Source organism: Excalfactoria chinensis, chromosome 1 (genome assembly GCF_039878825.1).
Source record: "Excalfactoria chinensis isolate bCotChi1 chromosome 1, bCotChi1.hap2, whole genome shotgun sequence".
In the NCBI taxonomy this organism is placed as follows: domain Eukaryota; kingdom Metazoa; phylum Chordata; class Aves; order Galliformes; family Phasianidae; genus Excalfactoria; species Excalfactoria chinensis.
This window is the reverse complement of record NC_092825.1, coordinates 56715824-56731815: the sequence shown is the minus strand read 5'-3', so window position 1 is coordinate 56731815 and position 15992 is coordinate 56715824. Positions and strand designations below refer to the sequence as shown.

At 44.5% G+C, this 15992-nt stretch overlaps 1 protein-coding gene across 1 annotated transcript in view; it reads right to left on the bottom strand.

The window, feature by feature from the left end:
- TMTC1 (transmembrane O-mannosyltransferase targeting cadherins 1) overlaps positions 1-15992 on the bottom strand; it is a 141662-nt gene that overhangs the window by 26166 nt on the left and 99504 nt on the right. Inside the window, exon 11 of the mRNA XM_072342570.1 lies at positions 12185-12298. Coding sequence (XP_072198671.1) covers positions 12185-12298 — 114 coding nt within the window. The remainder of the gene's footprint in view (positions 1-12184; positions 12299-15992) is intronic.

The window sequence follows — 15992 nt, the reverse complement described above, 5'->3', positions numbered from 1 at the left end:
ATGGGGCCCAGACCCTTTTCTATGTATTAATATGGACATTGACTAAAGGACTAATGGTCTACACTCTTCATGCACATCCACTGCTTCTAATAGCAGCTTCCTAGGGATAAAACAGAGCAGAACAAAGTCTTGTGGCTGGATTTACTGAACATCATAAGACTTGGCCACAGATGACAAATTGAAGCAACGTTTGCTACAGAACTCTCAAAAGGTTTCTGCAAAAATTGCAGATACACCATTTGCGAACTGTTTTGCATTTTGCTGCATGTGATCTATCATCTTTGTGAAAGATTGATTGCTGATAGCTACCTTGTTTATCTCAACTAAAAATTCTCTGATGCAAAGGTTGTCTCTTCCACATGTGTGTTTATTTCTTGGAAGAGTAAGAAGCACCTTGCAATGGGGTCTCAAGGTAATGTAGTGTCTCTTTACGCCACAATAACGGCAGTACCCAGAACCCAGACCTTGTTTTACAAATAGCTGGGACACCAGCAAAAGATCAGCTGTTTAACGTATATGGTGTTTTATAACTTCTCTTAAGAAAACAAAGCGTTCTGTCTGGACACACACAGCGCTGTGTTTTCATTGCCACCACCATTGATAATAGTAACAGTCTGTAGGCAATATTCTTGCTATGCATCTGATTAGGTAGAAATTCCTCTAGGCTTCACCTAATCAAATGCAAGTGCTGCATTATTTATGAAAGAAAGCTGAATTTCATTAAATCTATTCTGCAAGAAGCAGCTCGTGTAAAAAATTCAATTTCTCCTTTCTTTTAGAAATCAGAGGGGTTTTTTTTAGCAAACTTGCCTTCATAGGTAATTAGAAGGCTTGAAACAGCAGTTACTTAAAAAAAGAAAAAAGAAAAAGAAATCAACCCCATATATTTTAAAGCATTTTTTAAATCAGCCTGGGATTTCAGTTCTGAAGAGAAGACAAGTGGGATGTTTCCTTGTAGCAGAATGAATAATTCAAATGATTCCTCCAGTGCTGCATCTGCAATTGTCAGAATAAATTTAAGCAGCTTCTCCTTTAACTACTACAGGTATACAGTGCACAAGAACTCCTATTAATAATTACCCTCACTTCTTTTAGGCTAGCAAAATTCCCTCTAATACTATTGAACAAAAGCATTATTGACTTGCACAGTCAAGAGACTTCTAGATTCATAAGACGATACCAGGCATAAAACATACACAATCATCAAAATGCTGACGACCACTTATTTTGCTTTTTAATTAATGCTGTTATTATGTGAAACGTTTGTTCAAGAAATAAATAAATAGAAGGGTTCTGTTTGGCAACATATTTATACTACAAGAGATCCCCCCCAAAAAGAGAAAGGGAGCGAGTTTGTTGTCATGGATACAACCTATAATCCACTAAGAATTTTAATTCTTTTAGTTCAGATGTAGAGAGACCACTTAAACCCTTGGCAAGCTCTGCTCACAGACCTGCCTTAAACGGCCCTTGGTCTGGTGCCAGAGGTATTAAGGGGGCAAAAAGCATTAGCCTGACAATTCCCCACTCACTCTTGGAGTGTTACAGGGTTTTTGCACAGTCAAAACTATAAAGGGGTAGAAAGCAAAGGGGATGGAGCCACACTAAGGCACAGTTCCTTGGGGAAATGCCCACGAACAGCATAGAACGGGCCTCATTGCCAGCTGTGGGGGTCTGGCAGCACAACAGGGGTTGTTGAAAGCCATCCAGAGCCACCTCTTAGAGCTGGGACACCCATGGGACGTCACTGTTTCCTGGTGGTTTTCCCTGATGCCCCAGGCCCCTAGGACAAGCCTGTCAGAAGCGTGCTCCTAGTGAGCTGGGAGCTGAATCCATAGACTGTTATAAAAACCATAAACAGCATGGGAGATAACTAACCTAATAGCCATGCCCTAACAGCAGCAGAAAGGAAAAATCCACCTGCATCTACTGGCCTGATACTCGAATAGGCTCCACACATATTCTTTTCTGAGAGAGAAAAAAAATGAGCAACTGCTTGAGCTGGAGAGATGTAGCATGCCTGCTTTGCCACATCTTTTAACTAAATAATCATAGAATCATTAAAGTTGGAAGAGATCACTAAGATCATCAAGACCAACCCCAACTATCCCCATCATGACTACTAAACTACATCCCTCAGTGCCACGCCAACATGGTTCTCATACAGCACTAGGGATGGTGACTCCACCACCCACTTTGGGCAGCCTGTTCCAGTGCATCACCACTGTTTTTGAGACAGTTTTTTTTCCTAATATCCAACCTGAACTTCCTTTGGCGCAATGTAAGGCCATAAACTCTCATCCTATCACTAGTTATCTGGGAGAAAAGGCCAACCCTTGTGTGTTCATGTCAAGCACACAGAGTATGTTCTACCTTTGGAGCAGCTGTGGTTCAATATCAGTGCTGTGCCACTGCGGGCAAACTGCTGGTGTTATCTCATCTTGGTCAGAGGAGGCTGTAGGGCCCTGTGACAGGCTGTGTTTACTCACCCATTCTTCAAGATGCTGGATGCTCTCTGGCCTGCCACTAGTCATCCTTCCAGTGCCTGTGTGACCCTATCACAGTGCTCTACAGGCACAGATTGGCTGTAGCCAAACTAAGGGAGCAATCAGGCATTAATTACCCCACCCCTATTGCTGGCAGCATGGCATCTTGTTTTTAAAACATGTTTTGACCCATTTCAACATTTACAGCAATATTTTATTGGCATCATTTTGCCAACAGCAGGTTACGTCAATAATATTACATCTGTCCCAAATTTTTATACTACTCACTTTATATTTACTCCTATACAGCCAGTTTTCCAATTTGAATATTACATCACACTCATTTTCGTGTGTTTACTTAGGTTCTCTATAAAGCTCTGTGTAAGGTTGATTTAAAAGCTGATGCAATACGGAGAGCAGCCATCCTACAGGGAATAACCCAACACTGGCAACAAGTCAGGCCATGGCCTCATGACATCATGGCATCTTGGTCTGAAAGCTGCTCTATGTGATGTAGGTCATAGAGCCAGACCTTATGTCATCCTCCTAAAGACCTTCAATTTGCAGCATCTGAATTCCTTTTATAGACAAAGAGACAATCCTGCAATATTAAGCAGCAGCTTGTTTCTCTTGAAGAGTTTTAATAGTTGCATCAATATTTCCTCAAAGTTAACACCCTTCAGCTTGGCAGAAGATTTGTGGCAGGCTAGGATTTTATTTTTTTTCTTAACCTGGAAATCCTGTTGAAAGTCAGGCAAGTGAGAGATCTAAAGCTTTTAGGTTCCTTTGAAAGCCTCAGGCATAATCTCCTTCAGTGAAAGCATGACAAAGCAGTCACTGTACTTGCACAGCCCTGATTGCTGCTATTACACCTCACCCATTTCTATATTACTCAATGATAAGGTGGGTTGGATCAGCGCATCACACAGTGCTAGGAATGAGGCAGGGAGCAATCCTAACCTCATGGGGTTAACCTCATGCTGCTCTCAGAGCATCTCTGAACCTCACCAGTGCTCTTCACCCCATGGGTGGTTCTGTGGGTCCCACCAGGGTCTTCAGTGGCATTACATGGACTGGCTCAGGCCCTGATGGAAACACCAAGATCCTAACTTGATCCTTATGTGTCCCTTCCAATGAGGGATATTCTATGATTCTGTGACAACTGGTTTCAGAAGTGATGCTGCATGCAGTTAGCAACTGGGATATGTGGGGTGCCTACAGGTATTTCAGACACCCATCAGTTTGTCTCACTCATCTCTGCTGAAGGGCAAGAGTCCCCCAACAGATGCCTTCAATCCCCCAGCCCACCTAACAAGCTGTACTGAGCATCTATAAATGTACCTGGAGAGACAGTACTCATCTCTACCATAGTTTCCCACGTGGCCTGGGACAAATCTGCCACACTGGTCCTCATGCTCTGTCACTTAAGCAACAGCAACAAAATGCCCTTTTCCTGCATCACTGCCCCCGTGCTGAGAGCACCAGCTCTCTGCAGTGAAGACAATCCCCAGCTCTGTTCAGAAATGGGTAAAGCAGGGCCTTGATTTCAGCTGGAACCTCCAGATGCCAATTTGGTATAAACAGCAAGTGCTAAATGGCAGCCAGGGCTCAGGGAAGGGTGAACTGACCAGCCTGCCACCCTGCTTTCCTTGCCTACAGAATGCTCCAGCATCAAGGGAAAGCTCAACAGGACATGACCATCGAAACAAGAAGAGCTGAATGAATATAATCTGTAAACTGACAAAAGCCACATGTATCCCATGACCCCAGCACCTATTTTTAAAACATTCAGAAGCATGACATTTTAAAACCAAGCCTGTAGCACTTAAAATAGTATTTCATTAAAGTTTCAAACTTGGGTGGGGATGGAAGCTAAAGACTTAGAGCCAGGGAGGAAAGAAAGGGTTTTATGTCAATGTCACAGCTAAACATAAATAAGTAAATAAAAGCCCCCCCTGCTAAACTCACATCTTTCCTGTGATGTTGAGCCAATGAGAGGTTACCAAATGGGGCAGCCTGCTTCTGCTTTCATATAAAGAATTTATGTAGGATCCATGTGAGTCCTTCAAATCCCAGAAACCACTCAAGGCCAACAAAGGACTAATAATTCAAGACATGGCTACCCTATAGAAAGAGGAAGCAATGCGGGCTTCTTCAGAGACCCTGCAGAAACCAGATCAACATCACAGCAAACAGGAGATGGCAAATTCAGATGGATTCTTCAACCAAGCATTTACATGAGGGTACTGAAACAGATCTCATCTTAATAAGAATAAAGCTTTGCAGCTCCATTAGGAAAGTGTTTTCCATTCCCCAGATTTTTAGCCTCAAAATGCAAATACAATCAGTTTCCTGGAAACAGTCCGAGCCGTGGATGAGGGACATTCCACAGCCACCATCACAGATGATGGGGGCTCTTCTCTGAGGAAATGCCTTTGGGAAAATAGCAAGTCCTTGTGTTACAGTGTAGTAGGGCCTGCATCCCGTGACAAAAGCCACAGCCTAGGAAGTGACTCAGAATGCAGATGCCTGTGACCAGCTCCCGTTCCAACAGGAACATCCAGCTTCCATTGCTGTCAGTGCAGTGATACACGTAATGCCTGCACTTGAGGCCTCATGGTTACACTTACACCACTCTGGTTTTGAGCAAATACAGCCCTGCACCCTGATTAGCATTTCATCAACAAAAGCCAGAACACTGGAGCAAACATGGGGCACACTCCAAAATAGGCACGTAGTAGTGTTTAACAGGTTAAAAAATAAATTACAGTGGCTGAAGTAATTTGGCCATCATCCCATGCACTGTGTTATAAAGGCCATTAAGCTCTGATTCAAATTACAAGGCAGCCTTTTAATCGTCAGTTATTATTAAATCACTCAACAGGTTTGTCTCGCTTCAGGACAGCCACCACATACAAAACCACATATAAAAGAGCACCAATAGTCCATAAACACACCTTGATGAGGCATCATTTAGAAGAATACCACACAAAGATGCTCCGGACTGTTTGGACATGACCTATCTCAGCCCTGTAAAATCCACTAAAGGAAAGCATTGTGTTAACTCTCTGAAGATGCTCCATCAATGCCTAACCAGAGGGCTTGCTTCAAGGGCCTGACCTAAGGAATCCAAGTGTCAGAAGAGCACCCGATGCTTTGGAAGCAAACACAGCTCTGGCAGTCACAGCAAAGCAGCACTGCACATTTTTGACTCCCTGTAAAAACAGGCTAACAAATGGTGCTGGTATTTTAATTCTTTCCAGAAATAAATCACAGATGGTATCCAAGGCCACCTGTAGTCAACACTGAGAGGCATTTCCAAGGCACACACATGCATCAAGGACCATACAGACACTGCTTTTCTTACTGCATGGAGAGTGCAATTTAACCGAATTTAAACAACCCCAGACAGTGCTGATGTAAGATATATAGGAACCCAGTGAGTAGATGTGGGGGAAAGCTTAGAAAGAAACCTGAGTCTCCCTTATAGCATCAGGGCATTATTTCTAAAGTGGAGTGGGAAGAAAGGGCAGCCTGGGTTGCTCCTCTTCTACTCATTCCAGCAGCATTATGCACCAATTTATTCCCTCAGTGAGGGATATGGCCTTGATACTCGCACTGCTTTCACCTCTCCCATCTAGTCAGGATCTCATGATGCTTCCCTGTGCCACAAAATAGCATTCCCAGTGTTTCCCTGCTTCAAACAATGCCCTTAAATCCACTGCAGGTTCTCAAAAGACAGTCTGCCCATGCTGCAAAGAGAGTCAGCCTGAGGGTTCCTGCTTGCTGCCCTGCAACCCCCTTTTCTGAAGAGTGCCAGTGGGGAGAATGGAGGTTTCTGCATTGATCTGCTGACAGCAGGCTGATCCCCCTTCTGCTCTGTTTGGCCAGAAGCACAAAGAGAACATGTGGCAATGAGCCTCTTGGTGGACATGTCCATATACAGATAAGCAGAAGCATATATATTGTCCACACGTACATACACCAGTGCATTTATGTACAGAATTCACAGGATTACCTATATGGCGAATACATTCTGCAGGACTCTGCACCACCAGATATTACACTGGTGCTAAGAAACAATGAGTACTTGCCTCCCTTGAGCAGTAGGCTGAAAGGCATCTCAAGGTTGCCCTAGGGCTGCCTGATGCTAGGAGGGCCAGATCAGTCTCTCTGTCTTTCTCCACACTCACTGTTTATCCTTCTTTCCAGCACTTTTCCCTTCTTAGCTGCCCCAATCTCAATTCATTTCTGCAACTTTCATCTTTTGACAGAAATAATGCAGTTGTGATGCTACCATTTTGTACCATTTTATGGTCATAGTACCTGACCTCAATCACACACCGTTCTCTTTCCTGCACTATTAAATTCATTATTCTACTGATATTTTATTAATTAAGGGCAAACCTATGTGCTTTTATGTCTGAAAGTGCAAAGGTAAAATTTCAGGTGTCAGCTTTTTGCTGGACACAACGATGTAGTCTGCATACCATCAAATTATTGTTACCATCATTACTTCCTTCTGCCCCACCTGCTGCTTTTCACATTGACGAGAGATCCATGGGATGCAGAACCCTGGTAGCAAACACAGCATGCCTACAAAGTATACTCTGAGATGCTGGCTATGGAAACACAGACTGTAAAATGGAGCTGCTTTGGGAATTAGATTTTGAATGAGCTCAATTGTAGCAGGGAGAGTGATCCCTTCTCCCCTTCCTTCGTTGTTAGAAGGGTTATTAAAGACTGGTTTTAAACTTTTTGGTTATGTCAGTTCATACACGTTTCTGAGGAGTGATGAAGTCTCAAGTGATATCAAGCAAATGAGCCTATGGAAGAAGCAGGACAAAAGCTTGTTAGCTATCAGCAGCAACAAAAATATCTTCATTAGCACATCACAGATATTCTTCATAGTAGCATAAGGTTGCACAGCCTTGTATTCTCACTCACAGACATGAGAGTGGCAAAACAAGTCTTATTTTAGGTAAGACTAAGACTATTTTATCTCCAGCTACAGGAGGTCTCCGAAATTCCTAGCAACAGCAGTAAGAATGTTCAGGCTGGCTTTCAAAGTAGCCATGGTCAATTCCATCTCAGCTCCATCTCATACTTCTGTCCTTTGCTTTTTGCAGGAGCAGAAAACAAGCATCTCCTGGGGTCACTACCATATGTCAGGCAAACCACCAAAGCAGTCAAACCCAGCAGTGTGCTTTTATTGTTTCATTGAAGGTGAGCTAAAAGCTTTATAAGCCATTGCTACAACCACAGAATGCCAGCTGTTGGTAAAATCCGCTTAATGGATAAATCATTTTGCAGCTCCAAAGGGTTATGCCTCCATTTGCTTTTCCTCAGCCTGAATTACAGGCGGAGCTTTTCCCATATACACAAAGCTTTTTTGTTTTTCCTCTCATTCTCCTCCTCTCCAATTCAAATTATGCTGCTGTTCTCTACTTCTGCGTATCATCGCAGTTTTCATTTCCTTCATTCTTGGGCAGCATAACTGGATTACACTAATTACCTAAATCAGGCTCCATCAGGACACTGCATCACTGGCTAGTTGGCTGGGGTAACCCCTTTGAGGAGCCACCTGCAAAGAGTCTCAAACATAGCAGTGTATCAGGAGCCAGCTGATGGTATCAGTTATCAAGTTTGCCTTGGAAACCTGCCCTGCAATTTCAGTGTCAGAGAAAACACATTCTTCTGCTTCACCATTTAGCTGAAGAGGTAAACCAATACACAAAGTGGAGGAGCCTGCCTACGATGCCTTCAAAAGTAGGAATGGGATTGCGTTTCCTGGGATTTAGTCCCAAACGTTATTATTTCCCTATGTAAACTATGTGCACTTCAACATCTTTTCACACAGCCATAGCTACACCACCTGCCTACAGCACAGGAGCAATAGGCCACATTCACTAAGCAGTGATGTGGCAGCTGACACTTCTGGCAGAGAAGCAGCAAGTGAAAACGCATTGTTACGTTGGTGGAATGGTAATTACAAGCAGTTAAAAGAGCCAAGTGCGGACTGACAAGATCACTTTTGTTTAGCAAACAGTTAAACTCACTCACCAGAGATCAAGCAAACCTACACTGCAGGTTTGGCACAAGCTTTGGGAGCAAGCTGGAATGATTAATGAGCCATCAGCCACGTGCCTCAGAGAGAGCTGCTACAGCAGTGCTGCTCCCACTTCTACCTCCCAGAAGCTGCAGGGTGCAGTGGCAGCAGTCTGCTTCCCTATTGACTCCATTTTCCTTATTAATTCCCTATTGACATGCCCACTGCTACTCATCACGCTAGGCAGATGGGATATTTTGATCTCCCATCCTTCTAACAGAGCTGTTGCTGGATTGCTAAGCTTGACTAAGCTTGTATTTTCTGTCACCTGGAGAGTGTGGATTAATCTGAACTCACCTGGAGATCAAATGCATAGTGAGGGGTACCTGGGGGAATGTCACAGAAGCTGATGTCGTTAGCATTCAAGGCCAGGTTGGATTGAACCCTGGACAGCCTGATCTAGTGGTGTCCATGCCCATGGCAGGGAGATGGGAATTTGGCAGGGGCTTTAAGTTCTCTTTCAACCCAAACCATTCTGTGATTCTTAGTGCTGCCTCAGCTTCCCAGCTTCTCATCCATTTTCAGGTCAGGCCAGTGGCCAAAAATATTCTGAATCATCGAAATGTGGTCAGGACAGTACAACTACTAATTTCCTTCTTTCTAATTGTAGAATAATGGGCCTACAATCAGGGGCAGTGATTTACAAAGGTGGAGTCTGTAAGGATGCATAAAATAACTCAGACATGAAAACTGTTCTATTCTGCGACACCTATCTAGAGTATCCACCATCATGTTATTTGTCCTATATCCATCTCCTTTTCCATCTCTCCATTGTAGCCACTACCATAGGCACTCAGCTGGCTCTGTGAGGCCTACAAAGGAGGCCAAACACTTCAGATGGGTATGTCTGAGGGGAAAACGTGGAATGTAATTCTCCATAGGCAAGCATATCACTATTTTTAATTACATCACTCTATTGCATATCGTACAGCCCCAACAACCCAGCAACAGGGCTTGAGTGACGGACTAAAAATAAGGAAAGTCTAAGTGAATCACTGAATCATAGAATCATACAGGTTGGAAAAGAACACTAAGATCATCCAGTCCAATCGTCCACCTACCACCATGCCTACTAACCACGTCACTCAGTGCCACATCCATGTTTCTTGGACACCTCCAGCGACGGTAACTCCACCACTTCCCTGGGCAGCCTGTGCCAGTGCATCACCACCCTTTTGGAGAAGAATTTTTTCTTAATATTCAACCTGAACCTCTTCTGGCACAACTTGAGGCCATTCCCCCTCATTCTGTTGCTGTAGGGGAAGAGGCCAACCCCCACCTTGCCTCTTCTTTTGCAGACTGAACAATCCCAGTTCCCTCAGCTGCCTCCCCATAAGACCTGTGCTCCAGATCCTTCACAACGTTACCACTCTTAGATGCAGATTGCTGAGGTGGTGGAAGCAAGGAGGGCAGCTCCCCAGTGACTCCGGGTGTGCGTGCAGTGCAGGCCTTGTGAGGACAGATAGCGAGCATGCAAGGTGGGGGCAGGGAATGTCTTTTCAGAAAAGTGAACTAATCCCAAAATAACTGAAGCAACCAGAGCACGAGACAGAACCACTGAGACACTGGGTACCTGGGAAGTACTTCCGTATGGACTTGCGCCCTGAACAGGCCTTGGATGCTCTCTAAACAATACCAGCAGCACAAACTGTGCCATCTAATGCAACTGAGGAAACGTTTGAAATTGCATTTCAAAATAGACTCTCTTGTAACTGAAATACTGCTGAGCAGAAGACAGCATTGTAATTATAATAAACGAGTGCTGCTGAGTCAGAGGAGAAAGAAAGTGTTTTGCCAGCAAATCCGATTTACGCAGGCAGAGGTGATGTCAGTAGGAGCAGAAAGCAGTGATGTCAGTAGGAACAGAAAGCAGTGAGTGATGTTAAACTCCACACTATCAAGCTCCGTGTGGGGTTTGGAATATATTTGTTAGTCCTTCTCCTTTCTTTCATGGGCCTTTTCTGGACATTGCTTGGAGAAGAGCTACGGGAATTATTAGTGACCACAAAAACCTGCATAACAGCAGAAGTGACTGCATCTAGGAGGGCTGCTCTGAAAGTAATGCCTCCTATTTGATTATGGTGGCCCATGACATCAGAGGTAGATGCTGCTGATATTTATTCTATCAAGCAGCAGATTAGAGGAGAAGCTGATCACTGTATGGAGAACTGTCTTCTGATAATGAGCTCTTCAGCGTGGCATTTAGAGGTATAAACAAATCCAATGACGGGAAGCTGACGTTAAACAAAACAGACTAAAAATAAAGGAGGACATTTTCAACAGCCAAGGTAATTAACCTTCAGTCCAGTTTATTGATGGCTGTACTGGATTTTCCATTCCTGGAAACGTTAAAAAATAGGATGGAGGCTTTTCTAAATGACTTCCTAAATCCCGAGCATGGTAAAAGAGAAAAGGATGCTACCCAAAATCTAAAAATCACCTTCGCCCAGTTTCACTCAATCCTTAGTGACAAAATGACATCCTGCCCTCCCAGTTCATGGGTGGGTTAAGGGCCCTTGAGAGTCCCTGGCACAACCCTGTCAGTTGGGAAGAAGATAAAACATAGGTGTAACTCCCAGAGTTTCTTCCCACGCCATATGTCAGGAAAGAATATTTCTTGCACCTCCTGACATGCCCTTTTGTGCTACGTTCTTGCCACTAGAGCCACTCCTTACATTGTCTGCCCTTTCCACATGTGCCTTTTTTCCTGGTGGCAGTGTCTGCGCCCTATATGCTGGCTCTCCTTTGCCACTCCCATTTTACCTGCACACTTTCTACAGGGCTAGTCTCTTCTCTCAGGACTGGAGGACAGCAAGGGAGCATCCAAAGCCCTGGGCAAGCATCCCCTGTGGGGCAGCAAATGGAGGGACACTGCCTGCAGGGAGCTGCCCATACTCCATGTGGGGTCAGGAGATGTGTTGCCCAGGACCTACCACGTGCACAGCCTGGGCCAGGTGATCCTGCATGTTATAGCACTGCCCTTGGCCCAGATTTACCATGCGTCTGTAAGCAAGGCAGTTCACCTTCCTGCTTCAGCCTCCCCTTTTGCAGAACTATGGTAATTATATTTACCTGCTACTGCATAGGAGCATTGTCAGCACCAATTAGTTTAGTGTTCATGCAAAGCTTTGCGGACAGTAGCCTCAATACAAGCAGTAAGTACTATTATTATTGCTCTACTTCAGATGGCTACAGCACTGGCATTTTCCAGGCATGCACCATTAACAATTTACTAAGATAAATGGCCCAGGAACCTGAAAATGCATTTGTGACAACTACCTCCTGCTTACCAGCACACATTCAGCCAAGTAAATGACACCTCATTGCTCAATGTGTAGCTATGGTAACATTTATATTTCATATTGAAGTATACACACAAACACACACGGAACTGGAGGGAAGCCAGGCTCCTTCTTTTAATGACACACACAACACTGAGCCAAGGAACTTTCCTAACCTCTGAAAGCTGAGCTGTCCCCAGGGAGGGAGCTGGGGGGGTGAGGAGCAGGCAGCCCTTGCCAGAAAGGGATGCGCTACTGGTGGGCTGCACCACACAGCGCGAGCCTAGCTGGGGTTTCAGGGAACTTACTTGAGAGCAGTCTTGTAGTGGTAGATCGCTTCAATGTTACGGCCTTGGTCTTTCAGAAAATTGGCATAATTGTAGTGCACCTTGGCGTTGTGGGGTAGAGTCCTCACTCCTGAGCTGCAAAGAGGAACAGAAGCAGGACGGTGTAAGCACCAGAATGGAAGCTTTCCCTGTTGCAAGACACTCTGGTAATTCAAAATAAAATGTGTTAAATTGAAAGACCCTAAAAAGCCTTATATTCAGTGGGAAAGTATGCAGTACTTTCTGTAATACATCTGTAACAGGCTCCCTCATCTCCAGCCCCGCTTAAACTTGAGTGTCATGAAGGCACCTTATGAAAACCTTGATTTCAATCTGTCAGCTGCAGGCACCAGAAAGAAGTATGCTTTCCATAGGCATCAGCCACTAGAGGGGATTCACAGCACACTCTGAGCACCCAGCTAGCACATATATACGCAGCACAGAGAAGAGTGCAACCAGGAGGGGAGGGCTAACACAACGCTTGCCCTGAGCTGGCAAGTAGCATGCTCTGCATTATAACACATGACCATGGATGTGTGCAACTGCACGGCCAACCCAGTCCTCCCCTTCATCCACCTTGCTATGAAGATTGGACTGAATGTTTGGAATTAATAACGAGGGTGCAAAGACAAAAAAAGAAGAGCAGGCATGTGCTTATTTACTTAATTGACAGCACATAAAGCAAGGTACACCCTGCACAGCTGGAGGAAATGCTGTTTGGAGGTTATAGTTAGAAAGAAATCCCAAGAGCACGTACACCATGGAAACATTTCCCCTGCAAGAACCCAGAGAAATCGGAATGCTGTTTAACAGAGAAATCCTTTCCAGCACATAAATAGGGACTCTCTGAGGTAATAGGAAATAAAAGTGGATTAAATGGTTCATGTAAAAGCAGAAAAATCACTGTTTCTCACTCAAAAGCAGATCCCTGCCAGCTGCTGTCTTCCTTCCTTCCTCCCCATCAGCTCTGAGCTTCCTACTCCAGGTAAGAAACCCAGGAGTTAGGGCATCCCAAGCCTTACTCTGCCTGCAATGTCTCTGCTTTTTAACTAGGGTGGGCAGTGAAGTTAACCATGAAAAATGAGGTTGCAAACAGCTTCCGCAGTGAGTAGAAGGCACCCACAGGTGCCCAAGCCCTCTGATAGGGATTTCTTTTTAAATGGCACTGGAGAATCTTAGTGCCTTTTTGGTTATCTGCAGCCAGTGGCATCAAGCGTCACTAATGCCTTCTTGTGAGAGCTTCCAAAGCTTCGCCCACGGCTGCCTTACGGAGTTCAGCGCAACACAGCCACAGTTTGCCTACAGAAATCAAAAATAGACCTTGCAGTTGACTTCCTAATCATCAGGTACTTCCAAATTACTTACTGGGAGCACTACAGGAATAAGACATTTTGTGACTAATTGCTGAATTAAATCAGTTAATTGATGCTATTCTTAAGAGAATGATTTTCTATATTAGTTTTCACAAAGATATACTGCACCAGCAGCAAGTAATGTGTGACTGCTATGGCTGTGTTAATTTCCATTGGCCTTGGGAGCTATTAACTACACACTTACAACCTCTGGGCATTACCGGAATATTAATTCTTATACAGAGAGGGTTGAATTACATCAGTGACAGCGTTACAGGCAGAGACGCAGACTCAACGCTGTTACCATCTCAGAGCTATGTGCAATGAATTGTTGGCTGCGTTATAGCCCCCGCTGAAACAGAGCACACCGAGTTAATGGTGAGAAGTATGTTACATATGCACGAGTGCTGCAGTTCTAACAAGATACAGTTTTAACACTAAGATGCATATGTTTAAATATTTTAATTCTGGGCTGTTTCTCTTTAAATAGAATTTATTACTAATCCTGCTGGTCCCATTTATTAAAACGTCACCGATAAAGCTCTTTCATCTGCGTGATTCTGCTGTGGGTGGGGGTGACATAGGAAACAGAAACTGGCTTGAGTTCAAGTCATCATGGTGCTGGCTTCTGCATCACACCACTCACGTTCCCTGACCTATTTATTCTCCTTGCATGGGTGGGGAGGGGGATGTTTGGTTTTGCAAATGCACACAGCAATGACTGAGGCAAACTGCTCCTCGACTCTGCACTGTCAGCAGCATTGCAAACACCCGGCTGGAGGAAGAGTGGATTTTTTGGAGAGTTCAGGCAAACACTTCTGCTAATTGATTCTTGACCAGCTGAAAACACTGTTTGCTCATTGACAGGGGAAACAATAATGTCCACTAATGAAAGCCAAGTGGGAAGGGGTGGAGTACAAATAGCGAAGCAGAACACAATGGCTTTCCATTTCTGCTTCCCTCAAGCCCGCAGTCACTCACAGTTTCAATCTCTTTTTCCAGCTTCTCTTCCAAACTCTCCTGTCTCCCCCCTCCCCGCCCCAGCACATGTGCCCTTCTGAAAACCTACGAGCCCACTCTTCAGCCAGCCAGAAACAAGTCAACTGAGAGGCAAAGTCATTCATCAGGAGGATTTCCTTCCTTTCTGATTTCCACGACAGCGCTAAAGAACATAAATGGAAAATAAGCAATAGGAAAGCCATCTTACGTAGAGCTTCCTCCCTATGGAAAGGAGGCAGCCTGTTAGTTATAACTCAGAGAAACAAAATGCCATTGGCACTTCCAACCTCAAACCCAAATCCCATTTAGCTAGCAAAAGTATCCCATGATATTGTTTTCCTCAGTGCCTGTCCCACTCTGCAAAGTTTGGGGCAGAAAGTACCTTGATTTTCTGTGATTTTCATATGAAAAGCATTTGGTTTGCAACAAAATGAAACCACTTCTGTCTCAGCAGGAACCCTGGGACACTGAACTGATATCTTCTGCTATGGGAATCATTATCACCAATAAAGGTTCTCTATGGCACAATGTTCCCTGGCCTCATATCCTTGTATTGATTTTCACAGATATCAGCACAGGACTCTAAGCTGTTCTATAGAAGATGCACAAAATGCAAGGGAAATTGCTCTTCTTAGCTGAGTTGACTTTCAGAATTAACAAAAGCACACAGCAGTAGATGTCTCCTTTGGAGTATGTTGGTTATTTTTCTTCTGTTTCTTTTTTCTGTTTTTGACTGGGTGGTTTTTTTTGCACATTACTGAGGTCAGCAGACCTGACTAGGGAGGGAGAACCACCACTAAGAAAGAGCCACTTTTATATAGTTCCTTTACTAGCTACAGCTGTACTTCCAGACACTGTCATAAACGTGAGCTGTGCATGCAGTGCTTTCCAGGAGCAATAGGAAACGTGGCAGCTTCACAAACCTTGAGAAGGTCGACACAGCGGATGCAGGGGTTAGCCCACAGCCCTCATCTCGCTGTCTCTGACTGGCTGGAGCCTGAGCTCCTTGCCTGTGCATTCATTCTATAGGGCCATTCCCTAAATATTTAACAAACAAGCCTTCCTTGTCCACCAGCTAACACAGTCAAGCAAACCTGATGCTTCTAGAAACGCGTGCTTCAATAGCTGTATCTATACATCTAGTCACTTTTTATGCTTGTGGGTCATCTGCTCCTCACTTTTAGCCCTTGCACACACACTTATGCACAAATGTGTAGATGCATCCTCTTCTCGGGGAGTATCATTCTCTTTCACACTGAGGGAGCCAGGACTCAGAGGGATTTCTGGTTCCTCCAAATTTGCACCCTGTACTGGAGTCCAAGAGTTGTGGCGGCCATTAGCAGGGAGGGTGATGGTGATGACACTGGCAGCACTGTGTCAAATCAGGGCAAACCTTGAGAATGAAAAAAGATGGGGGGCAAAGTACAAAACTGACAACA